Source organism: Rissa tridactyla, chromosome 14 (assembly GCF_028500815.1).
Source record: "Rissa tridactyla isolate bRisTri1 chromosome 14, bRisTri1.patW.cur.20221130, whole genome shotgun sequence".
In the NCBI taxonomy this organism is placed as follows: Eukaryota; Metazoa; Chordata; class Aves; order Charadriiformes; family Laridae; genus Rissa; species Rissa tridactyla.
Window position 1 is genome coordinate 13,133,133 of NC_071479.1, and position 25,737 is coordinate 13,158,869.

Genomic DNA, 25,737 nt, shown 5'->3' on the forward strand with positions numbered 1-25,737 from the left:
TGGGGTTTTCCTTGGCTGTGCTCACCTTCCTGGCGGCTGCAGGAGGAGCGGCAGTGTCTGTAGTGCATCCTCCTTTTGTCGGGGCACAGTGTCGTCTGCTGCCTGGCTGGTGCTTTGGCCTTACCAGCGCGGTTCTCCAGGCTGGTGGGAGCCGCACCTTCCCGAGCTCGACCGATGGGAGCGCGCAGGCCCTTCTGTTAATTGTCATTGAGCTGTTTTCCCCAATGACCTCTCACACGCACGTTTCCATTTTATGTTTCTTTCAGGCCAATATTTCTGTGGCTGATCTCTATGTTATAATCTCACAACACAGAGGAAAAGTGATCGCTCCCAGCGGCTCCTTACACCTCATTTACTGTGCGGGCGGTGAGCTCCTGGCCCAGGTTGCCCAGAGAAGCTGTGGCTGCCCCATCCCTGGAGGGGTTCAAGGCCAGGTTGGACGGGGCTTGGAGCAACCTGGGCTGGTGGGAGGTGTCCCTGCCCAGGGCAGGGGGTTGGAACTAGATGCTCTTTAAGGTCCCTTCCAACCCAAACCATTTTATGATTTCCCACAAGGGCCAGTGAAGTCCTTGCTGGGTAGGGACTGGCTCTGTGGTGAGAGTAGGTAAAGTGAGGGCCAGCAAAGGGAAAGAGCGAAAGAAATTCAGCCCTGAACCACCCCCCGCTCCCCGAGGTGCCGGCGCCAGGAGGACTGGTGGCTTTGCTCCGGCTCGGACCAGGCCCACACCGACGGCCGCGTCGTCGGCGGGTGCGCGGTGCGGGGCCCCCGCGGCACTAGCGCTGCATGAGGCGGTGAGGGCCACGGCTGCCGCTTCCCCGCCCGCGGTGCGGAGGACGATCCCCCGCGCTCCCGCCCCCCGCGGCCGCCGTTGCTAGGGCGCGGCGCGGCTGTTGCTAGGGGCGCCATAGAGCCCCGGAAGTACTCTCGGGCCAGAGTGGCACCCGGAAGCGGCCGCTCCGTCGCGCTCTGTGCTGGCCGGCGCGGGATGATGGTGGCCGGCGCGCAGGGCGGCGGACGGGCGGGCTGCGGCTCCTGAGGCGCCGCCATGTACTCGGCTGCCGCCGCCGCCTCGCCGCCGCGACGGGACTTCATTTCCGTCACCCTCAGCCCAGAGGAGGCGGTGGGGGCCGGCGGCTACAATAACAGCAAGGCGTGGAGGCGGCGCTCCTGCTGGCGGGTGAGGGCGGGCTGCGGGCCGTGCGGGCACCCGGGGGCTCCGGGCCGTGCGGGGAGGACGCGGCCTGGAGCGGGTGGGGAAGCTGGGCGGGAGTGACGGGTACCCCCGAGCTGGGTGCGAGGCACCTGGCACTGAGGGAGCCCTGTTGGGCTGGGAGAGCCGGGCTGTGGGGAGAGGGGGATGAGGGATGGCCCTGCGTGCAACTGGGGTGTGTGCTGGGGTCGTGGCATGGCACCCCCCGTTCCCAGCTAGAGAGGGGGCCCAAGCCGCGGGCCCTCGCCGATGGGGAGGGGTGGTCCCGGGCTGGGGGTTCTGCTTTTGGCTGCCTTCGGGTGGCAGCTACCCACCTGAGAGGGGTTTGTGGAGTGCAGGCTACTTCAGGGTGCTGCCAGCCATATCTTAATTTTGTGAGCAAAGCTGGGGTGGGGGGATGCGGAGTGCATTCGAGGGGAATCTTGGCCTCTGGTAGTGGGCATTTGTGGGGCAGCACTGTGCTCTCTGGGCAGAGGCGGGGTGGGGATTTGGTCTTAGTCCCTTTGCCCTTTTTTATGGCTTCAAGGAGGAGCCCTGTCCTCTGCCCTGGCACAGTAAAGGGAACGGTTCTGCATTCTGTGGGAAGGCTGACTGTGAGAAGAGGGGTCTCCAGCAGAGCTGTGTGGAAGTGACCTTCGCGTCTGCTTGGCAGTAGGGAGTGGGCAGGCAGCTTTACTGGGGGTGGGAGTCTTGGGCTGGAGAGGCAGGGTGCAAAAGCGTGGGTCAAAGGGACAAGATAACCCTTGTAGATAGGAGATGAGGTGTAGCCACCTATAGAGGCTTTACAGGTGGTCAGATGAAGCATATGAAGAACTTGTTTAGGGATACTGTACGGTAGCTTCTCCCTTACTAACAGATAGGGAAATGTGGGGACAGGGCACAGATATTTCACCCTTCCTTTTATCCTTATTCTTTGTCGAAAAAAAAACCAGTAAGATGGTGGTGAATGCCCTCGTGTATTCTTGTGCCTTATTCCTACCCATCCTTCGCCAGCAGGGAGATGATGATGCGGTTGGCTGTGCAGGTGGAGCCAAAGGTGAAGGAGTGGGATCAGCATCTTGCGGTGTGCGTAGGGAAGGGTGTACGGGATTGCTGTACAGGGTTACTGTACTGTCAGCGGTGTGGGAGGAAAACAGGAACCGCGTGCTGGGGCTCGGCAGTGTGGGCACATTGACAGTTCTTCACTGAAACATTTGCAGCCTCTGGTTGTTATTAAGAGGATGAGGGCTATGGGAAGTGTAGAGAGGTTTGTAGGAAACTGCAGGTTGTTCCCAAGTGTAGCGCTGGCACTGATGCGCCCTCTCCGTACACCCAAACAAGTAATTAGAAGCAAAATGCTGCTATGGTGAATTTTGGTAGGACTGCTAGAAAACTAAAAAAAGTGATCATTTAGCAGTTAATGTTTAACTGCAACTGCTTTCTCTCCAAATGGAGGAAGCTTCTCTCTCAGGTTAATAGAGCATTTGCTGTCTGACTTTTAGTGATTTTGTTCCATATACTTCAGTTTTAAAAACACATTTTTGCCCAGGACTAAACTTGAAAAGACTGAGGTTTTGTCTTGTTTGTTGTTCTGTTGGTTTACTTAATTTTCATGTTGCTGTGGGTTGGTGACTTTATTTGTGGTGGCAGGACCCATTCTGTGTGACAGTTCCACATGTGTTAGTCAGAAGCAGGATGCCCGGCTTTTCTTGTCCAGTGACCAATACTTAGCTTATTTTGAGCTTTTCTTTTTTGCTGCAGTAACATTTTTAGTTTTTCTACCACTTTCTTCTATTTCTTATGTTGCATGTGTGTTCTGCAGTACCTCCCCAGTCAGAAGGGAGGAAAGAGGCCCTTGATTTTTTTCCCAGTTGACATCAGGGCAGATGCACAGGTCAGCCAGCGAAGGTTGCGATGAAAGTCAGTGCACAGTAGTGCTCTTTGGGAATCTCAGCACTTGGCAGTCTGAGGTTCTTGCAGCAAGTGTCTCTGATGTTTCTCTCAGCCTGCTGTGCCATATGCCAGCATGGTATGTTTCTATTTTCTCTGTCATCAAAGAAAATAAGCATTGGATATCTGCAGTTGGAAACAGAGGGTAAAATTAAACCTACTCGGTTCTGTGTTTCTTGCTCTGAATGAACTGGTAAGAGTTTATTTTTGACTGAGTAGGCTCTTAATGTCATGCTAAATGTTCTTCCTTTTCCTATTTTCTCTCCTAAAGAAATGGAAGCAGCTGTCTCGACTACAGAGGAGCGTAATTCTCTTCCTGTTTGCCTTCTTGGCAGTCTGTGGAGTCATTTCATACACAAGCATGGGGGAACCGTGGAAAAGTATGTGTTCTGTATAGCTCAGAATTACTGGATTGCGGTGTTCTATTTAAGAAGTTGTTCTAATTCTTATAACTAGTTTTAATTTTTATTGACAATGACGGGGTTTGTTCACTGAAGCGCAGTTGTGAGGTGATTTTATGTGACATGTTTCAACGACTTGTTTCTGCTTAATCAGAACTATTTTTCATATGCCTTTTTGTTATTTATCTTGACTAGAGCAACAGTTTGTTCTAGTTGATTAAGATTTGGAGACTGTGGGATTTTTTTTTGTGTTTGTCTGTAGATATTGGTAGCCTAAACAGTAGAATAAGGTAATCCTCTCTTGGTTTTGATTGTCCATCAGATTAGAAATTCTAATAATTCTACAATATGAAGGCACATGTAACTGTGATATTATCTTACTGCCTGTATTGAGAAGCTAAAATAATACCAATTTTAAAAAAGCATGTGCCTTTTAGCAGGCACGTTGTATATTAGGGAGGTCGTTAATACCAAAAGGAGCTTTCTTTCTAACAATTAGTGTCTGTTTATCAGTGTTTTGGAGGTGCATCTAGTATATGAACGCAGCAAACTGTTATAAATTTCTAGATGGAGCCTAAACTGTTGATTCCTTGTGCTGAGATGTTTTGCGTGTCTAGGTCTAACAAACAAATCATTGGATGATCAGAGAACGGAACCAGGAATTCCTGGATTAAAGCTGGCAAATCCAGCTGTTCTACCAGCACCCCAGAAAGCCGATGCCAACCTTGGAGACTACCCAGAGCTTTCACCACAGGTACTATGAGAAGAAATGAATTTTATAAAGCTCCCAAAGAGTTTGTGAAAGCTGCAAATAGCACTTGGTTCCAACAGTTGTTGAGGAGAAAGGAGTTACAACTTGCCATAAAAGTCTGCTCTGGGTGGAATGCTCTTCTCTCAGGAAGGGCTTTGGTATAGTATTTCTTGGCTTTACCTTTTTTATTTAAGTGTTCAGTATACTATTTCTTAATCACGGATTAGGAGTGCCAGGACTTTACGTCATGGTGACCTCTTACTTGAGGCTTCACTTTCCTGCTATGATTAATTTGTTTGGACTTGGAGTACTCTGGATGTCAGTCTTGCTGTTGTGAGGAGCCTAAATAGAGTCGTGCCTGAATACAAGCTGAAGGATACGGTCAGTGTCACACTGAATTGGAGTAGCTTTTAAAATAGAAGCAAACAAACAGATGTTACTAGATTTTGAAGGGTTACATTTGTGGGGGAAGCGACAGGAGAGAAACATGAACTGACTGTGTAGATTAGTGGAATAGAGGAATACTGGTTACTGTACATGCGCCTATGTTGCATCTCCAGTTTATGAATAGGGAATTTTGTATTAAATCTTTCCCTCATTGTGCACAAATGTACATGCATTACTGCATAGTAATTCTTGGTATTACCTAACTCTGGCGTTGTGTAAGCTTTTTTTTTTTTTTGCATGCTTTTTGCTAATTCTAGCAAAAATTTGCTGTGCCTAGTAAAATGGAATCCAATATCTTTACAGTCCTTTGGCAGCATCTTGTGTTAAATTACTGTTTGGTATCAGTAGAGGTAGTTTAAAAGTAATTTATCAATGTCAACTTAAAAACTGTATAACTTTACCAAATGTTTAAAACAAACAAAAACCCAAGGTCTTTAAGCGTACCTTCCATTCAGGGCAGAACTTGCATGCTGATACGGTAGCGAAATAAGATTTATCTGAAGTTATGTTTAACACTGGAATTCTGTTGATTTATGGTTTGAAATTTTACCATCTCTGCAACGTACCAAGCACTTTTTTTTTTTCCTTTATTTTCTCAGAAGCTGCCAAAACCGCCTCATGTTCGGCGTGGTCCTTCCAATCTTCAGATCAAGCCACCACGGAGGGATGTGAGGCTGAAGACCCGACATGGTACCAGCAGGGTCGTAGAAGAGCCGGTCCAGGCTGATAAAGAAGAGAAAACGGAGAAATCCGTTATCAGGTAGAAATGTTTTCAGCAAGTTACAGTGCTCCCCCCCGAGATCCACTGCATGTTGGAGTGAAAATTGTAAGGGCTTTTTGCTGTCTGTGCCTGAGGTTGATTTATTTCTTTGCATATGTTTGTTCTCAGGTCTGGCCTGACAGCTGTTGATGTTGCTAGGCCAATTTATTTAATTTCGGGGAATGTGCGGCTTTTCTGTTTTTACTGTTTTCATCATAGAACTGTAGAGGCTTTTGGAGCCCTGCAAGGCTGTCTGTATTTCTAACGTGCTTAGACACTTAATGGTCAGGAGAATTCTCAGTATCTGTAGGTTTCTGCTGTTTGTTTTGTAGTAAATATTAAAGTACCAGTATCAATGCAATAATGCTGTCACAAGTGTCTTTGTCCTGGGCCGGACTTGGAAAATTATACCAGCGTCGGCGTTGGTTAGGGGTATGATGCCACTAAACACACTAAGCCCCAACTGAACTGGCAGAAGCCATAGACACGTATGTAGTTGTGTGCACGTTTACTCCTTTCTTCTAAAAGATTAATCATACAGTTCAAAGACCCCTTTTGCAGACATAGTAGTATCTTTTACGGAGGGTCTATGCTGCTGTGTTTATATCTATACAAAGTTATTCCCTAATTGACTGAAATATTTTGGTTTGGGAATTACTGAAGGGATGTGACTTGGATATAGAAAAGACTGCTACAAGTTCAGCAGAGGTTTTAAGATTTGGAACATTAGGCTTGAGTTGTTTTTTCATGTTTGTGTCCTTTTCAGCACCAGCACAGCTGAGCTGATCGTAGCATCAGAGCTGTGCCTGCATCACCATTTTGGCTGTTGGTATTATCGGAAGGCTCTCAGAATGACTTGAAATGTTTTATTCCTGTGCTTCCGCTATAACTTGTAGAGTTAAATGGGTGGTAACAGGAAAAATTAGGAGAGCAATGAAAGCATAGTGAAGACTAGTTTACAAATTTAAAGAATAAAAGTAAGACATGAAATGATGGGATTTACGTAAGTCATAAGGTATGCTGACTCTAAACAATATAAACTTTTAAAGGTCCTGTTAGCCTGGTTCCCTTAGGGGGCATACCATGAACTCAGAGGCGACATATCTGTACATTAAACAACATGGTTGAGATTGTTTGATCTTGGGATGAACTTGGCTTGACTTGAAGTCCATTCTGGAAGACTTCTCCTTCAGGAGATTCTTAATAAAAACCTGTAAAAACTGATTTATACGTCTGTGGTGGCAGGGAAGACTTGCAAACCCCTTGGTAGTAAAGCAGGTACTTTAAGTGTTTAGTCCTGTGTGCTTACTCGTGATTTTTTAATGATCATTTGTGTGGTACTGTTTGGTGTTAGTGGCTCCTATGATCATTTCGGAACTGGTAGATAAAAAATACTTTTAATGCAGCATTCTCAGGTGTTTTAGTTATTTTTAGAAGTTTTCTTAAATTCCATTGCCAAGATATTTAATGAAATTCCAGAAGCGTGTATGACATTTCTTAATCCAGTAAAATTTCTCTGGTGAAAAGTACTCTCTTTGAACAGAAAAATTATCTAGTGCGCAACATAGTTATTTTGATCTTTGATACAAAATCCAGCTCCCGTCTTATCGAAGTATTGTGAGAAAAAGGAAAGGTAGAGATAAGTCTCCTTCATTTGCATGACTCTCTGTGATCAAATTAAGTCTTAATTACAATCCCTTGTATTTGCAGCTGGAGAGGAGCAGTGATAGAACCTGACCAAAGCACCGAACCTCCATCTAGTAAAATAAAGGAACCAGAAAAACCTTCATCTGTGGAAGATGTAGACCAGAAGGAACCAGGTGAAAGTACAGATAATAATACCTGTCTTTCTGTTCGCTTTCATAGTTGAAGTTGTGCAGTTCCTCCCCACGCAGTTCTATTTTATTTATTATTTATTTTAATTAAAGGAAACCAAAAGCGTACGAAAGATTGTTTACCTAGAATATCCAAGCCTTTCAGTGTCCTTATTCCACCATGACAGCCTTCACGCTTATTAGACTTCAGAATTTTCACTGAATTTCAGTCTCAGTTTTCAGTATTTAATAAACTTACGTGATGTGTCCAACGCCATGGCAGGAAACTGTTTGCAGTGGCTGTAACGGCCAGGTACTGTGTCAGTGGGTTGCAGAGCGTATGTTATATGCGCTGTTCCTCGCAGCTCGTTGTTGCCTCTGTCCTCTCCTAAAGTGCACGTGTCTGCTTCTGGAAAATGCATTGCGTGTCCTCTCTTAGGTGCTACATGAAATATTATCGGGACTGTAACTACCTGTCGTGGTTTTGGCCGGGTTGGCCAATGACAAGATGACAGATGCTCTCCCCCACCTCTTGCTCCAAGGAGAGGAAGAAGAGAGATAAAGTGACTTATGAGTTTTGAAAAAAACTAAACTACTCAAATGAAATAATAATAAAATAAAAAGGAAATAATGAAATAGATGCAATATCTACAAATATACACAAAACCATATTAAGCTCCCAGGGAGATGTCACTGGCAGGCACTAGGGAAGTTCCAGACTGGACTCAGTGACAAATAGGAAGGCAGACATTCCCATCTTTTCTCTGGGAAAGGGATAGTCTGAAGAGAAAGGGCTTGAAAGGGACGACTTCCTTTTTCAGCAGTGTTTTTCCTTTTGTTCTGCAAATACAGGGAAAGTGACTTCCTCCCTGAATTAAACTGAGTTATTTTTAAGGCTCCCCAGAAAGCTGTAGAAGTTGTTCTTGCAGTTGCTGTCCTTGTGGAGTAAAGAACCTGTTGTCCTGCTTTCTGGGATCATACCAGGAAGTTCTGATATGATAAAGGCGGCATATTACAATGTGATGTATTTGGCTTTTGCTAGCTTAATATATATGGGGTTGGTTATGCCGCTTGGTGCTTCCCACTCTAGAAATCTTGGTTTGTTTATAATTTTGCAAAATTTTAGCTAATGGGCTTGAAATTTTTCATGTTAGATGTGTAACGTAAGCTCAACTTTATGGCAAACAGCAAGCAAAAGTATCAATAGAGCTGTGGAAAAAGACATGGCTTTCCAAAAAGATGGAAAATGTAAATTTTCTTCCTTTTTCGTATTAAATGAAAAGTTCAAGAGAAATAATTTTGTATAACTGATTTTAAATTTAGCAGAAAGCAATGAATAAGACAAGGAAGATGAAGAAAAAATGGTATGTGGTAAATTAGCCAAGGATTGTATTGTTAAGCATTATGCATTCAGCAGCTGAATTACAGTTGATTTGAGCAATCTTAATTCTGGTATTTCCTGACTTTCAGGTCTTTGAGCTTTAGTGATACTTATCTAACAACTGCGCCTGTGATTATTTTAATGTTTTATTTGCAGAAGTGACTTTTTTTTTTGCCAGGGAGAGATCTGTTGCCACCTGGCTGAATTGACTAATGGGCACAAGCTAGAATATAGGAAGTTCCGTTCAAATACACGGAAAAACTTCTTTACAGTGAGGGTGACAGAGCACTGGAACAGGCTGCCCAGGGAGGGTGTGGAGTCCCCTTCTCTGGAGGTTTTCAAGACCCGCCTGGATGCAGCCCTGAGGGATGTGGTTTAGGCAATCCTGCTCTAGCAGGGGAGTTGGACTAGATGATCTCTAGAGGTCCCTTCCAACTCTGAAGATTCCGTGATTCCGTGACTGGTTGTTCTGCAGAGGAAAGGCCATCCTGAAAAGAATGACCTGGGGATGGTTTTTCCATTACACTGATCATTTAGTTTGGAAGAAAGTTTATTTGGGGTAGAACGCAGCAAAATGGGGCTTGGTGTAGCTGCGTAACTCCCCTGCAGAAGTCTTGAGCAAGGCGCTGTTTTCCTCTTGCAGTGCCCATAAACGAACGTCAGATGGCTGTGATAGAAGCATTCCGCCATGCCTGGAAAGGATACAAGGATTTTGCCTGGGGCCATGACGAGCTGAAACCTTTGTCCAAGTCCTACAGCGAGTGGTTTGGACTTGGGCTTACCTTAATTGATGCCTTGGATACCATGTGGATTTTAGGCTTAAAAGAAGGTAAATTTTTTTTCCTCATCCATTTTTTCCCCTCTAAAATAATTCCTTATTTTCTCTTCAGGCAGTTCAGTTCAGAGTTCTTTGAGGGAAACATTATTACATGTGGCCAGTAAGTTTAGTTTTCATGTGAGGGTAAATACGCATATATATATATAAATAGTATGTATAAAAATAAATATAAAATACCCCACTATATTAAAGGACACCATTTTTCTTGGAATAGAATTTTGAGCCAGAAAAATATACTCTGCTGTTACGTATAATGATGGATATATCTGCTAGAAACTGAGGAATGTATTAAGAAACCGCCTGATTTTTGTTTCTGTGCTAAAACCCTAGTGCTCTTTATGCCATTATATGGCCACTGTAGGCCTTCCACCTTGCTTAATCAGTATTTAAGAGTTTGTGGGGTTTTTTTGTGGTGCTTTTTTTTTTTCAATGGTATTCAAAAATTTCTGAAACTGTATCTATTTAACCTTGGTAGATAGCCACCTTAGTAAACTTTTATCAATCTTGCAGGTTTTTGTGTCAAGGTAGGAGGAACAGAGCTGCTAGTAAGGGGACAATAAACAGTCTTTAATGGTTTCGTCTCTTCTGCCTTTGAAGTTTGTGTAAATTATTAAGTCAAACAAAAACTCCATATCACGCGTTTGCAGTTCTAGGCCTGAGCAGTCCATCTTGAAGTTTCATCAAGCTGACAGTATGCTGCTTTTTTTTTTCATAAAACATTAATTGTTAACTGCATAGAGCTTTTAAAATAAATTATTAGTAATTTAGATATGTTGAAAATGAGTTCTTGGTGCAGTCTTCTTCATATTTTATAGCAGTTCTTTTGCTGATTCCCTTAGAAAGCTCCTGGGGTTTCTTCTGAATAGCAAATGTTATACAAATTAAAGTTCTGTTTGAGGTTGCCAATATTTCTTACAAGCTGATGGATGCTAAGGCTTCTGTGAAAGCGGGCCTTACCTCTTCTGTTGTACTGCTTGTCGCGGTTTGGCCTCAGACGGCAACAAAAGAACCACGTGCCGCTCGCTTGGGCTTTCCCAATACGGGAAGAATCAGAAGAAAAAGGCCAAACTCGTGGGTTGAGACAAAGGCAGTTTAACAGAACAGCAAAGTGAACAAGAAAAACAACAATAACACGGATAGAGGAATGTACAAACACGATTACAGTCCCACCGCTCACCAACCGGACCCGGGACGCCCCAGCCCGATCCAAGCGGGGACCTCCTGCCCCCTCCCCCGGCAGCTCCCGGCTCCAGCCTGGACATGGCTCCCATGGCATGGAATACCTGTGTCCCTGCTGGAGCCTGCGGAGAATTAATCCTATCCCTGCCGGAACCACGACACTGCTCGATGGCACTAAGTTCTGACAGCCGAGATTTTTCCGTTTTTCTTCTCAGTCTTCCCAACATCGAGATGCTTTTTTTTTTTTCTCGTGAGGATTGAGAAACATCCTTTTGCTTTAGAGTTAGTCTCCTGTGGAATACCTTCCATTTCTGGGAAACTGGTTGCTCTTCCAGGAACTCCTGCTTGTCAGCAGGCACAGAAGGTGTGAGGTTCAAGTTGGCTCGTGTCCCTGACAGCGAAGGCTGAGCTAACTCACAGGCACCGTGGAGTTAGACCCTCTGCAAAAGCAGTCATGGAGTTATGCTGCTGCTAAGGTGACTGGTGAATCTGAAATGGCTGTTTTTACATTCCTGTTCAATTAGTAGTGTGATAAACAACGGGTTTTGTTTCTGGGGAAAAAATTGTGGACTGTTGGGATTTCATGGATTAAGTGCTGGAGTAGGAGGCAGGCTCCCCGGGACGTTGCTGGACTGATGGCTATTAACTGAAAATGTTACCTGTTTTCTTCATGGATAACAGCTTTGGTTTAAAAAGATTTAATTAAAAAGCTCAGAAGGTTCTTGTGGAAGTGTGACTAATGTCTGATAAGTCAAATGCAAATGAATGGAATTAAAAGATCTCCATTTCTGGACTACTTTAATAAAGAATTCCTCAACTTCTTCTTTTTTTAGACTATTGGGAACCTTTTATTTTGCTGGGCGTTTCTGTGTGTATGCATCAGTGGTGCGTGCTGCATAAGAATTAAGCCAAGGGTAGTCAGACTGCTGCCAGCATATACTCTTCATTTTAGTTTTCCACCTAAAATTATGATCTTTGTGGACAGATATAAGAAACTGCCGTGGCTATACGGAGTCCTGATGTCTAGTCTAGCTGTTGGGATATGCCAGAAGTTCATAACTGAACTACCTTTTATACTTTGCAGAGTTTGAAGAAGCAAGAAAATGGGTAGCGAACGACTTAGTATTTGATAAAAATGTGGATGTGAACCTCTTTGAGAGCACTATTCGTATCCTGGGGGGCTTGCTGAGCACCTACCATCTCTCCGGAGACAGCCTCTTCTTGGAAAAAGCTGTGAGTGACTACTCTTACAAATGAAATCGGATTATGTATTCCATATTGGACAAAGTTGAGGGAAGATCCATCAGGAAGTTAAATGCTGATGTTTTTTAATAGTTTCATGTTGAAAGTGGTGGGAAAGGGATTTACCGTTAATCTCTTAAGCCTGTGCTTCTGTTTGCTCTCTGGATAACCTCAGAGCCCTGCTGTGCCTTATCAGGTATTCTTTTATGTCTGTTCTTCTGTTGGTGAAGAGCTGGCCATAATAAAGTTCATGAAACAAAAAAGGAAAGAAATGGTTGGCAAAGAGGAATAGTTGCCTTTTGTCACCCTTTCTATGTGTCTTAATAGCACCAGCCACCTCCTTAGATGCGCTAGATGCAGTCAGTGAGTTCAGAATTGCATCACGTCGCGTAGGGACTGGAGCCGTAAAGGCGGCATGCAATAGTAGTAACGAAGCAGAAACTCTGTACTCATTATGTATAAATCCGTGACCCTTTTTAATTCTTCGCTTTCTTGCACCATCTAAAACGAAGCTGCTGTTCACTCTTTTTCTGTCTGCTTGGTGAAAGAAAATCTAAAGGGATGTGCGTGCGTGTATATATTTATTTTTTGGTTTGCTTGTTGTTTTGTCCTGTGCGCTTGGGTTTTCTTTAGAAAGAAATTGGGAACAGGCTTATGCCAGCATTCAAGACGCCCTCCAAGATACCATATTCCGATGTCAACATTGGCCGGGGCACTGCACATCCACCTCGTTGGACATCTGACAGCACCGTGGCCGAGGTGACCAGTATTCAGCTGGAGTTTAGGGAGCTCTCTCGTCTCACCGGCGATGAGAAATTCCAGGTATGGCACTACCAGTCGATGTTTTTCTGTTTTTCCGCTTTTATGGCACTACCAGTGACTCTCCATCAACACACGCCGTCTCTCTAGTGTCTTAAGTGACATTAAATGAGTTGTGAAACTCTAGATGAGGGAAGGAAAAGAAAGTAATTCCAATTATTTTCTTAAATACCAAAAAGTAGTAGTGAAGGTGAATAATTATTTTCCCCCTCAAAAACAGCTTTTGATTTAAAAAAAACCCAACCTAACCAAACCCTGTCCTCCCCCAATCCCCCAGTTTTATTATTGACATTTTTGTTTGACACTATGTTATCAGATTTTGAAAAAAGTATTAAGCTAAACAGGGGACTGTGAAACTGCGCCTTACTTTCATGTTGTTAGAATTCTGTTTGTGGTTTCTTGATGCCATTATCTGAACGCAGAGAACAAAACCTTGCTGTTGCCCTCCAAGGAACTGAAACGTGGCTCACTAGAGAAGGATCTGACAGCAGGTCACAGTGTGAGGAGAAGTTAGTTGAAATAAACATAATTCCACAGAAAAGAGTATTTTCTACTCCTCTTCTTGTTTGGAGAAGTTGTTTTATTGTTTTAAACTGTATCCACAGCTGAAAGTTTTGAAGAGCGTGGTTAAATAAAGAAGTTTTAGCTATTGCGTGATTCGTGTAGTTATTTTAGCTGGACTTCTACTTTGCAAATATGAGTAAGTCAGATCATGGTCCCCTGCCATGGTACTGGCTTTTGAGTGGCCTTACTTGAAGGAAAGGAAATAGCTATAATTATTTCAGCGTACTTAAATGTACCCAGAACATCATGTTTTGAGAGTCAGAAAGCTTGAAATCCTGTATTTAATATAATGCACGAGCTGAACTTGATGTCCGTGCTGCTAATTCGAGGATGGATAAATATTTGTTATCGACCTGAAGCTACTAGCTATGGTTTTGCCCATCATTTATACCTGTAATTTATGTTTGCTATTTTCTTTCCTTTAGAAAGCTGTAGATGAGGTGATGAAGCACGTTCACACCCTCTCAGGGAAAAATGACGGACTAGTGCCTATGTTCATAAACACCAACAGCGGGCAGTTCACTCACTTGGGTGTCTATACTCTGGGAGCCAGAGCTGACAGCTACTATGAGTATTTGCTCAAGCAATGGATTCAGGGTGGGAAAAAAGAAAACGAGTAAGTGCTTTCCACTTCTCATACCGATGTGAAAATTATGTGAGCTGTAAAACTTTCTATTGTAGTTTGCTGCATAAAGAAAAATAATTTATGCGCCCAACAGCGAGCTGAAAATATCACTGTTTTTAAAAGCAGGCTAAGCAAGCCGTGTGGTAATTCCATGTAAAAACAGCATGAGGTTGGGCTTAGTCTCCAAACTTCTCTTCCTCAGAAAACCTTTCTTCCTCAGCACATCAGATGTGAGGAGCGTTGCAGACAGAAGAGACTTAAGTCTTTGCGGTAGATACGGAGCATAATTAGACACTTCAGAAATAGTGATGATACTTCATTTCACCATTGATGTCTGTCTCCTCTGGGTTTGTTAAGGAAAGGTGAATCCTACAAGATGGTTGAGGTGGGAGATTTAGTTCATAAGGAATAACTGTTCTTGGAAAGAAGGAGAGACTGAAGTTTGATGTTTGTGTAGAATTTGCCTTAAGTCTCTTACATAAGTTTCTCTTATCTGCACTGGTTAAGTGGAAGAGAATGTTTGCAAGGAGCAGAGGAATTAGAGATATTGGAAAAGAAGGTTTCCTCCAAAACAAGACAAAAAAATCCAAGCAGCTTTTGTCCGCTTATAAGCTAATTGCGTTGGACCTGTTCATGTCAAGGGGTTTAATGCATACAGTGACAATGTGCCTCGCTGAGGCGTTTCTTTACATCAGAGCAGGCGCGTCTCTGCAGAGAGAGTTTGCGTGACTGCGTTTTCCAAGCCATACTTCACAGTGAATGGAGAACCGTTGTCTTTGGGACCGTGAACGATGGCATTTTGTGAGCCTCAAAATGAAATTATTCAAGAGGGTTTTTTCCACCACAAAGTACTTTAAAACAAGGGAATGGCCAATTAAATGCTGTGAAACAATGTTTCACAATAAGAGTGCTCAAACATTGGAAAAGATTGCGCAAAGTCATTGAATCTCCACCTTTGGATGGAGATAATACCATACCTCTGGATGGAGTTACTATAAAATTGCTCAGATTTTGATTAAAATTCCTCAGGCAACCTGATCTAGTTGAATCTGCTTCAGAGCAGAGGGTTGAGGTAGAGACCTGCAAGAGGTCCTTACGAACCTAAGTTTTCTGTGATTTGAACTACCGTACTTCTAAGGATTCCTGAAATAAAACTGGTTACTGCCTAGAAATAGAGTTGGGGGTGTTTTCTGTGACGCTTAAATTCAGCTACATGGTACAATATTGCTACGTGGTAGCCACGACTAATTAACGTGCAGTTGATGGTGACAGGTATTTTTGTCAGTTTTCACATTTGATTAAATGTTGTTCTTTAGGCTGAAATAACAGCCTCCAAAAGGATTGTGCTGAACATCAGCTACGTTTCTTGCTGTGTGTATGGGAGCCAACTGGGAATTATTTCAATTCACAGGCTGTTGGAAGACTACATGAGAGCCATAGAAGGAGTGAAAAAGCATCTTCTTAAGAGATCACAACCCAAGAAGCTTACTTTTGTAGGAGAGCTTGCTCATGGCCATTTCAGTGCCAAGATGGTAAGAAGTACAACTGCATTTAAAAAAACAACCACAAACCAGAAAAATCACCACCACACTGCGCCCCCCCACATATGCTGGTCCATATGTGGACCGGCAAATGCTAAGCTCCTGTGCTGTCTTTCCCCCTTCCCCCCTCCAAAGAAAAAAAATATCAAACCAACAAAAAACCCCAACAAAACAAACAACAACAAAAAACAAGACTGAGAAAGCCAAGACTCTACATATATAGCCAGCGCGGTGGCAGTACTGAGTAACTAGTTTATAGATACTAGTCACCTGTGCAAACCAGGGGCCTTCTATTTAAGTCACTTGAGTAAATTCATTTATGTTCCTGCAAGACTGAACATTTTGGTGCTGGAGCCAAATTTTCTTTCTCTTTTGCTTTTTTTTTTTTTCTTCGTTTTGGGCATAAAATTCCAGTGCCTGAAACTGTCGAGGCACTGCCTATTTTATATATTATTTATCTTCCGTAATTCCAAAAGATACGTGGACGCTTGCTCACCTGGCTTTTCAGAGTCGCCTTCAAAAGAACCAAGTGACATAATATTGTGTTACTGGGTCTACAAAAACAAATCTGGTAATTTTGGAGGGTGCTGTCCATTCATGACATTTATTTCTTTTCCTACACGTAGGGTTAGTGAGTAAAACACTGTAGGGAAGATTGATTGACCTTAACTCCCTGCTCTTAATTTGTGCATTTGTACTCTTTAACATGCATTTCAAGATCTTTCAGTTACATATCTCATGCAAGCGTGTGTGGCCTTTTTGTGTGTTTGTTTTTTTTTGTTTAAGCTTAGTGCTGTATTATCATAGAATCACAGAATGGTTTGGGGTGGAAGGGACCTTAAAGATCATCCCGTTCCACCCCCTGCCCTGGGCAGGGACACCTCCCACCAGCCCAGGTTGCTCCAAGCCCCGTCCAACCTGGCCTTGAACCCCTCCAGGGATGGGGCAGCCACAGCTTCTCTGGGCAACCTGGGCCAGGGGCTCACCGCCCTCACAGGCAAGAATTTATTCGTAACATCTCATCTCAATCTCCCCTCTTTCAGTTTAAAACCATTCCCCCTTGTCCTGTCGCCACGCTCCCTGATGAAGAGTCCCTCCCACGTACGTTATTAATACATGTGTAGCCTTACACATACTTTTTCAATACCTGAAGTGAGCTTTAGTGAATTCTTTGACCTGTTTGGTTACTTCTTGTAGCATTTTTGAGATGATCAGTTCTGGTTTTCAGCGTGTGCTTCTTGCATCTGAATTTCCCAAAGGCCCTCCAGACCTGCTGTGAGTGAGGCTGGAGTCTGGGTTTTGGGTAGAGGGGGGCTCCCCCATCCCAAGATATGACAGAATTGAATTCAGACAAATAGTTGTGGCTTAGGTTTCTGTATGTGTCAGAAAACTTGCTTCTATTCCGGGGAGTCGTTTTTGGTATTTAATTAATTATGAAAGGCCTGACAGGTACCCCGGCCAACTGGAAAAGTGAGGGATGTTCATCTCCTTTGTCTGTGCTGACCTTCACCACCCTCAACCATTTCCTTTAGGACTGGGCAAAGCTTTTAAAGGTCCATACGGGTGCTGCTTGTGCACCAGAGTGTTTTTATTATGTTTTTTGGGTGATGATACCTGAGCTTTGATTCTGAATGGTAAGAATAAACTGAAATTCCATATGTGACATTAATCTGTGTTCTTACCTTCACAATATCAGTGGTGGATCAGCCCCTGAAGGGGGACAATCAATCTAGTATTTTTAATTGAATTTTGTTGGAGATGAATTTTTGTCATTTTTTACAATCTGTTTTCTGATGTTTTTGACTTTTGATGATCGAGCTTTCTTGGAAAGTTAACTAAATTAATCTTGATTGTTTACAGATGTTGCACAGTTCTTGAAGTAATAGCGCACTTCCTTTGAACAAACTGTTTGCTGTAGCAAGCAACAGCTAAGACAGAAATGTCCCTGCAGTCCTTTCATTGCTGGTTCTGTGTCTTGGGAAAGCAACCAGGAATGTTCTCCCCACCGTCACCCTCAGGTGCCCCTCTTCCACACGTACACGAAGAGCCGGAGATGTTTTGTTCAGGGTGCCTGGTGTCTGTGGCCTTCAGGCGGCTGTAAACAAGAGAGTAAGTCTAGGAGAGCCTGCGGAGGGAATTTGAGCCAGCTGTATCCCAGGCTCTGGAGAAATGGTGCTCCTGCATCTTTAGTGCCCTATAGACTTGAGGGGTAATAGATTTTTGTTACCCAAATAACAAAGTTGCAAGAAAGGGGCAAGCTTTCAGGCAGAAGCATGCTTGGAAGCTTATCTGCGTTTTCCAGTTCTACCAGTGGATCTAATGATCTCTGCAGATGTTGTCTCTCGTACAGCGATGCTAAGGTGATTATTTCAGAAGGATGAAAATCTTCATCTGACCTCTCCGCTTCTCCAAAGCTTTGTTTTCTGTGGCTGACTCCCACCTCTGTTCCATTTTAAGTTTAAAATCAAGTTCAGATGATCAGTTTGTCCCTTAGGTTGTCCCTTTAGGTGTCTCTGTTGAGAAACCTTGAGGTGATTCTGCCTGCCCCTCTCCGTGAGCTGGTATCAAACGTACACTTCTGGGAAACCAAAAGACACTCTCTTCCCCCTTGCCCTGTCCTGAGACCTTTTTTTCAGACACTTGACATAAAAAGCACACAGTCTTGTACGTTTTCCAAATCAGTGGTGTCCCTGTAATAGTGCTGCCTGCCTCATGCTGCATGACATCAGACTATTAAAAGGTTATCCTCGAGTTCTTGGTACCTTAAATGTGTTTTGAAGAAGAGAAAGAAGCGGGGGGGGGAAGCAGAGACACATACATAGGGACACAGAGGCGCACACACACGCACACAAATACCCGTATTTATTTTTTTTTTTCCCCCCCCAGTAATAGTTGTCTTCTCTTGCAGGATCACTTGGTTTGCTTTTTGCCCGGTACTTTGGCACTGGGAGCTCACAATGGATTGACTGCTGATCATATGAAACTGGCTGAAGCCCTTATAGAAACCTGTTACCAGATGTACGCTCAGGTAGAGACAGGCCTGAGTCCGGAGATTGTACACTTCAATCTTCACGCACAAAAGGGCCACAAAGATGTGGAAATCAAGGTGAGCAGCTAGCTGGCCTGAACCGTAATTTGATTATTCTTCTGTTTCTCTGTTCTGCTGGATGTTGGTGATGTGCTCTGTTGTGGAGCAGCTTGTTCTTTTGCTGCCTCGCTTTCTAGGTGTACCCTAGCCTTTGTTTTTAATTACCCCTCTAGTGTATTTAGAAGCTGAGATATGCATAATAAGCTCTCTGGGGTAGACGTAGATGGGAATAACTTTTTGTCTTCCTGCACGTTTCCTTGAGGAAATTCCCTGTCTGAATTTTTCTTGCCTTTTTTTTTCTCTTATAGCCTGCAGACAGGCACAACTTACTGCGACCGGAAACTGTGGAAAGCCTTTTTTATATGTACAGATTCACCGGTGATAAGAAATACCAAGACTGGGGCTGGGAAATCTTGCAGAACTTCAATAAGTACACACGGGTAAGGTCAGCTTGTCATGACCTTGTTTCTGTCAGGACCGTATTCGCTCACTTGCCCTCTAGCAAGAACTTTGGAAACCTGCTGTCTTGGAAGAGTCATCAAATACCTGTGGGGAAATTCATCAGAACAAACAGAAAAGTTCAGTTCATGCAGTGCCTTACGGGTTGCGATACGCTACTTGGTTCTTCCAGGGAAAGGACTTGTATTGCATTGATTAAAATGCAGAAGTTGTGTGCAGATTGCTAAAGTGTCTCTGTGTCTTCTTGGAAGCTGTAAGATCTGCTACGACCTTTTTAGAGTTCAGAAGCTGAGAAGGACCTGGCTGGATGGAAAGAACCCTTTGGTTGAAGTTGCAAAAAAAAAAAAAAAAATGTGCCACAAAATGGCATTATCATTTTAATAGAGGGGTTTTTGTATTCATTCTGACTCCAGTGCTGCCGGAGATATCACTCCAATATGCTGTAAAAGTGTGGCCGAGATGCCAGTGGTCATGAAATATCCATGGTCTGTTCGTAAGAGAACAAGCATGGTACTTTGATGAATTCTCATGTAGAATTTGCACTAGTTACTTTCTGTACCTTTGTCCAGAAACTTCAAGAGGATGTTCTTTGTGATACCTCTTTAAAGTAAGCATAAATAGACATTTTGCTTCATTTTATCCTTATGGTTTCTTTTAAAATGCCATGAGATTTTTTTTCATAACGGGAGTTTTATGTGTAAATGAAAAACATGCCGATCTGTTTCTTAGCACTTATTTTCTCCAAGTGCATCTGGATGATAAGAAGTGAAAATAATTTATTTTAGATTATCGAAATATACCAAATTTCTGCTTTTTTTTTTTTTTTTTTGTCACAGGTTCCTACAGGTGGTTATACTTCCATTAACAACGTCCAGAATCCCAGTAATCCGGAGCCACGAGATAAGATGGAGAGCTTCTTCCTTGGGGAAACACTCAAATACATGTTTCTGCTGTTTTCAGATGACATAGACTTAATCAACCTTGACAAATACGTATTTAACACGGAAGCTCATCCACTCCCTATCTGGGCACCAGCATAGACTGGGTGCCAGTCGACCTTCCAATGGTGGCGTTTTTATCTTCGAGTCACTTTACTTTTCAGGGTTTGAGGAGAGATGCTGTATTGCACCTTTTTTGGCTTAAAAGAAACAAAACCTTTGGGAAAGCATCTCTGGTTTGCAGAAGTCATGTCAGTCTTAAATCTAATCCCTGGTTCGGGGATGGACAAGCTGTGCCATACTGAGCTGCTTTTCCTGGTATTGATGATGAGGTTTGGAGAATAATTGTAGCGTGGACCATGACATCCACTGGGCTCTGGTGAACCAGAACTCACTCGTGTCAGTCTTACTAAACGCTCATTAAATATCGGGAACGCAGCACGTTGTCTTACAGCACGGGATTGTCCCTGGAGATGAGGAATAAGCCTACAGGTTTCTGGTTTACTCTGGATTCGCTGAAACACTCGGTTACGGCGCCATCCGTTGTAAGAACGTGTAGTGTTTCAGGTGGGAAGTGGAGCAAACAGAGAACTGTTAACGTTGTCCCAGGTAGAAGCAAAGCTGTCAGTATTGCTACTGATACTCTGATCTCATTCCAGACTGCCGAGCGATGCTGCATCACGGTAGGAGAAGGAAGTGGCAGCAACGCCTCTGTTGTACCGTGTCTTAGTTTTATAGAGCACTTTGAACAATCTGTTCGAGCTGTGGCTGAAATGAACGATGGAAAAGAATTTGCTGCTGGTTTGGCTCAAAGTGGTATATAATTTTGTAGAGGTATTGCGGTTTTTTAACTTATCTGCAGGAATGCAGGAGATAATGTGAAACGCAAGCGAAACTACACGTGCATTTTATATATTATTTGCATCAGTTAGACTCAGGTATTCTGACTGAAAGCTGCTTTCTGAGGTTGGGCACTGGGAAAGCTTGTGAGCACGTATGGTATAATTCTAAGTCAGTCTCCTTCTGTCCCCTCCTGTCCAAGTACTGCATTGTAAGATGTTTGTTGATTCAAAACAAGCTTACAGCTGTATACAGCAAAGTTCACGTTATTCATCGTAGTTTAGACCGTGGAGAAATTGTCAATTTTTTCTTTTTCCTTGGGAGTACCTTGGATGGAAGTATTTTCATTAGTAGTATTAAAAGCAGACGGTCTAAATGTATTACAACAATTCCTGGTCCCAATACAATTAGTGAAATCCGTTCAGTCGCTGAAGACGAAGCAGACCCAGGGTTTTTTTTAAGAGTCTTACAGGAATATCGGGATCTTTAATTTTTATATGCGCAAATAGATTTTAAACCGTGAATTTGGAAACCAGCTTTCCGTAGTGCTTTTCCATTGGGTTTTGTAGCTACTTGGACAGTCGTGTAGTTACAGATCAGTTCTCAGAAATGTCCTTGTTCGTATTTCCTAAAGAGGTTGTTCTCCCCAAAATGTCATTTCCCCTTACATTAATGGGAGCGGCGGGAAGCGCACAGGTGCGTGGTAGCGACTGAGGTACAGGGCCCTCTACATCTAGGGCTGTTAAATGGGACTAATTAATTCTGACTGTAATGGTTAATTTTCCAGTGGCTGAGAGGGGTTCGTGTATTTTATATTATTTGTAACCTTTGATTTGTAAATTAAGATTCATCTTTATTTGTTGTTTGCTGATCAGTTCTGTTTGCTGGAGTCAGAATTTACCCTTGGGACCACCGTGTAAGTCTCTTAAAGAATATTTATCATTCCATGGACTAACGATGGCTTATGGAAACGGAAAAATTCTACCGATTATTTAAATGCACCTTTTTCGGTCATCACAGGGATCCTGGGATTTGCGAGACATTACAAGTTTGTGCAGAATGTTAATGTTCCTCCAGTTCACGTGCCACCAGTAACTCTGGAAATTAGTTTCTCGCTGGCGTGCAGCGGAGTCCGGTCGCTGCAGCCTTTGTCTGCACAACTGATTTGCTCCTAAGACTTTTGTTTTCTTTGACATACGAGCGAAGAAAGAAAATGCTGTTGAAACGTGGGAGGAAACACCTTCAGTGCTTTTGTTTGTGGAGCAGGTTCGTGTGACTGAGGAGCTGAGCTCTGGCTAAAAGCTGGAGGCTTAAAACTGGAGATTAAAAAAGAAAAAGAAAAGAAAAAGAAAAATTCAGCGAGGCTACGCGGGCCCTGCTGACTTACATTCCTTTGGCCTTGTGCCTTTGATTGAAGCCAGTATTGAACCCTTAATTAATAACTCTGCTATGGGTTGTAAAACTTCCAGAGTTTGGTGTTTGGCAGTGCTACTGAGGAAACAAAGAGATGTATTAGAAAGTGGGATACGTAACACACGCTCAACATCAGTCTTCTGTTTTTGAAGTCTTAATGTAATCGACTCTGCAAATGGGACTGTGGGAGTCTTTTTTTTTTGTCTTTTTTTTTTTTTTTTTCCTTATGATTGGCTTGAGAGTAATGATCCATTTCATCATGAGTTAAAGGAAGGAGAGAAAAATAAATCATCACTTTCCCAAACACGTTTTTGTCTTTCAGCTGAGCCTCTCGGTCCAACTGGTTTCTTTTCTGCCTAATTCTTCCTGGGAAACTGAATCCCTGCAAAGTGCGGCTTTGCTGTCCTCATCCTTGAAGTCAGAGTTCAGACTGTTCAGTTCGCTCTGCCTCCGAGAACAAATGCTTGTTTCGGACTCCTGTGGAACATGTGAAATGGCACAAACCTACATAATTTGATAAAAGCTCATCTGCTTCTTCCTGTTCTTTTGCAAAGGTCACTATAATTACTTATTTATTTTTACTTCCTTAACATAATACGTTGTCAGATGAGCCTCTGAGCTTCACAGCCCCTCTCAATTCCGCTACGTGCTCCCCCGGCACGGCAGAAGCTTTGCACGTCTTTGAGTTTTCTTTTGAGCACTTTGTGGTTCTTTAAGCCAAAGCCGTACCTGCGGGGTCTGTGATCCGTTGCGGGGTGTCAGCGTGCTGGTAGACTGCTGCTACGCTTCTGATGCTGCAGGCGAACGCGGTGGAAAGGCCGTCTCTTCAGCCAGTGATTGTGTCCTTTTGCAGAAAGAGCTGCCTTGGTTTCTCTCTGAGCTTGAGTGCCTTCCCTAATTCAACTACAACCCCCGGCCCCACGCGGCTGCCCTGGTCACGGCCGCTTTCGTACAGAAACAGGAACGGGGTGGGCACGGCCGGGGAGCGCTGCGCAGCTGGAGGTCGGGGAAGTCTCGCGCTCGGCTTTAAGCCACAGCTCAGAAAAATAATACGTACCCGATTGCTCGCAGAAAATTCAGTAGATGGAGGGGGCTGGAGTCTGATCTCTCAGCTTTTGGAGAACTGAAGTCTTGCTGCAGGTCTTAGAAACTGGCAGTTTTGCAGGGTCTATGGTACTGGCTGACAGGGGCCCCTCCGTGTCTCAGGTGGCTTTCCGTTACCAAGATTTTCAGCGTGAGGTGCCAACCCCGCATACAAAGGGCGAAAGAATCCGCTTTGTTTCCTGTTCTACACCCGTGTGCCATGGCAGTGATGAGGGATGCAGACAGGATAGGTTTTTGCAGCTAACGCGTTTACACAGTTTTGTGCATTTCTCCTACCCTTTAAGACTGCTTCCCTTCAGCTGTGCACTCCTAGAAATAACCCCACGGGCAGTTCAGCTCCTGTTTTCCAGTGCCACGCTCAATGTATTTAACAAGACCAGTAAAAGTGACGTGTCGGGGTAGCTCCATGATGCTGTCTGGCAAGCTTGTTGCTTCGACAGAAGGGTTAAGAGTTTCCCGGCTTTGGAGTCGGAAGGAGTGCCCTGGGTGATTTTTGTCTCTCAAGTATTGCTAGAACTTACTGTCAAAGGCTGGAGGCCTCAGGTTCCGCTGAAAACCAACCCTGAGTTCTTCAGAAATGAATCACTTGTGCTTGCCAGGAAAACCTGCTGCTTTGCATGCCCAGTTTTCAAGCTCTGACTTAAAGGCATGTGACCAGAAAGATGTTTCTTACTGTTTCGTGCAATGGTCCCATCTTGGTCGCGCTCCTCGTGCTGGTGTGGGAAGACAGACCAGATAAGTCTTTTCTCAACAACCCCACTGGTACGGGCCTTAAACCAGCACGGGGGCTCCATCCATGGATGATGCTCTGGGTCACTTGCTCTCTGCTTGCACTCCATTCTCCGTTGGTGTTCCCTGACGTTCAGCCCCGAGCAGTTGGTCCTGCCATGAGCTGCCGCTGTTGGGCTCTTCCCTTCAGCTCAGGGAGCACCACACAACCAAAGTTTTCCGCTTAGATCCCATTCTTCCTTGCCCGAGGCTTCAAAACATTATGGGCGTTGGTGGCACTGGCTTCAGACTTTGCCACAGTTTCTGATGCCTGTTTTTGTAATTATTTTTAGGGCCGCTCATCTGTCATCTGTGTGGAAGATGCTCCATCCATGATCCATCTATGTATAGCTTGTTTATCCCTTTGACATAACCTCTGAAAGCCTTTAGTTTATCCTTCCATGTAAATCAAACCATTTGTGTGTCTCAAACTACGTGGATTCCTTTGGGGCACGTACTATCTGTAAGAGGAAAATAAGACATCGGTGACGTCCGCTGTAAGAGAACTAAAGAACTCTTACCCTTCGGGAAGGTCCAGAGACACCTGGGCCTCTGTTCACTCAGGCACAAAACAAGCCATCGGCCAAAGGCGGTAACTTGCAGATCACTTTCCAAAAGCCTCGTACTGAGCTGCTTTACTGCCCTGGTGGGTTGGTGCAGTTGGGACTCCTGCGTGCGGGGAGCTAAGGATGCCGTTAGAAAGGTAATAAACGCAGGAGGTAAATGCCCCCTCTCTGCAGGCACAGCCACCGCTGGCAGCTTTTTTGTAATGTGGTGCTCGTCCTGGATGATTGCCGGGGTACGGCAAATCTAAATTCAGAAAAGTCGTGGGGTTCTGCGAGCGTGGAGGGTGGAGACCAGCTTCTGGCACCTCAGTAAGGCAGGAAGCGGCAGCGTTGCCCTAAACCGCAGTTTCAACAACAACCCCGAGGCCTGACTTGAGTGTGAGCAAAAGGGCGTTGACGTTTTCATGAGCACAAACGGGGACGATACGGGGCTTACTGAGGCCGTAGTTCCACTAACAGTCTGAAAGGGTATTCCTTGGGGGGCTGGGGTTTGACTAGTCGCGGCTTCCATATGTTGTCCTTCGTCTGTGCATATCTGAGAGCTGATAAATGGACTTTGTCCGTTCCTGCTCTTCCCCGCACTCCTCGGCAGGCCGGGGGGGGGGAGCAGAAGCTTTGGCCTTTTGTACTCCCTTTGGTACAGGGAAGAGGAAAGTGGGTCATACGCAAAACCCCCTTTTGTCCCAGTGAATATTGTGAAATAACCTCAGCGACTGATACTGTAGCTCCGGGAACCAACCCCACGGTGACGGCAGGGAGGGCCCAGCGGCGCAAACGCTGCACACAAGGCGTTATGTTTGAGCAGTGTAACAGCCGGGGAAGCAACGCCGAGACTTCGCCTGGGTAGGCAACGTAAGCCTTTGATCACCCTGGAGGCTTCTCCTCTAACTCGTAAAATCCCTGTAAATGGATCAACTGAGGCGTCCAATTGATTACCAGGACTTAGTATTTTTGCACTTACGCTGGTATTTATTCGTACGTAGTAATTCCAGTAGGCCAGAACGCACCTGTTCATGGGCAAAGATGAGTTTACTCCACCTGGGAAGGGGAGAAGTATCC

At 44.3% G+C, this 25,737-nt stretch overlaps 1 protein-coding gene across 2 annotated transcripts; it reads left to right on the forward strand.

The window, feature by feature from the left end:
* Nucleotides 1-955: 955 nt before the first annotated feature.
* MAN1B1 (mannosidase alpha class 1B member 1) lies at nt 956-25,078 on the forward strand. Of its 2 annotated transcripts, none has more exons than XM_054220209.1 (13): nt 956-1,178; nt 3,412-3,520; nt 4,159-4,295; nt 5,339-5,499; nt 7,210-7,325; nt 9,338-9,523; nt 11,796-11,944; nt 12,587-12,775; nt 13,762-13,952; nt 15,373-15,493; nt 18,411-18,608; nt 18,899-19,030; nt 19,886-25,078. In XM_054220209.1, exons 1-13 carry the CDS (start codon nt 1,047-1,049, stop codon nt 20,087-20,089), a joined length of 2,025 nt encoding a protein of 674 aa, XP_054076184.1. In that variant the 5' UTR covers nt 956-1,046; the 3' UTR covers nt 20,090-25,078. The 2 variants fall into 2 exon arrangements, with proteins under 2 accessions (XP_054076184.1, XP_054076185.1); XM_054220210.1 differs by having other exon boundaries at nt 957-1,178; nt 7,210-7,319.
* The last annotated feature ends 659 nt before the right edge of the window (nt 25,079-25,737 follow it).

What these genes read in the sequence shown, in the direction of transcription:
- MAN1B1 (XM_054220209.1), top strand. Translation starts at nt 1,047, where the DNA reads ATGTACTCGGCTGCCGCCGCCGCCTCGCCGCCGCGACGGGACTTCATT. An exon ending in ACGGAGAAATCCGTTATCAG is followed by an intron (nt 5,500 to 7,209) that starts GTAGAAATGTTT and finishes TTGTATTTGCAG; the next exon opens with CTGGAGAGGAGCAGTGATAG. An exon ending in GGTGGGAAAAAAGAAAACGA is followed by an intron (nt 13,953 to 15,372) that starts GTAAGTGCTTTC and finishes TTCAATTCACAG; the next exon opens with GCTGTTGGAAGACTACATGA.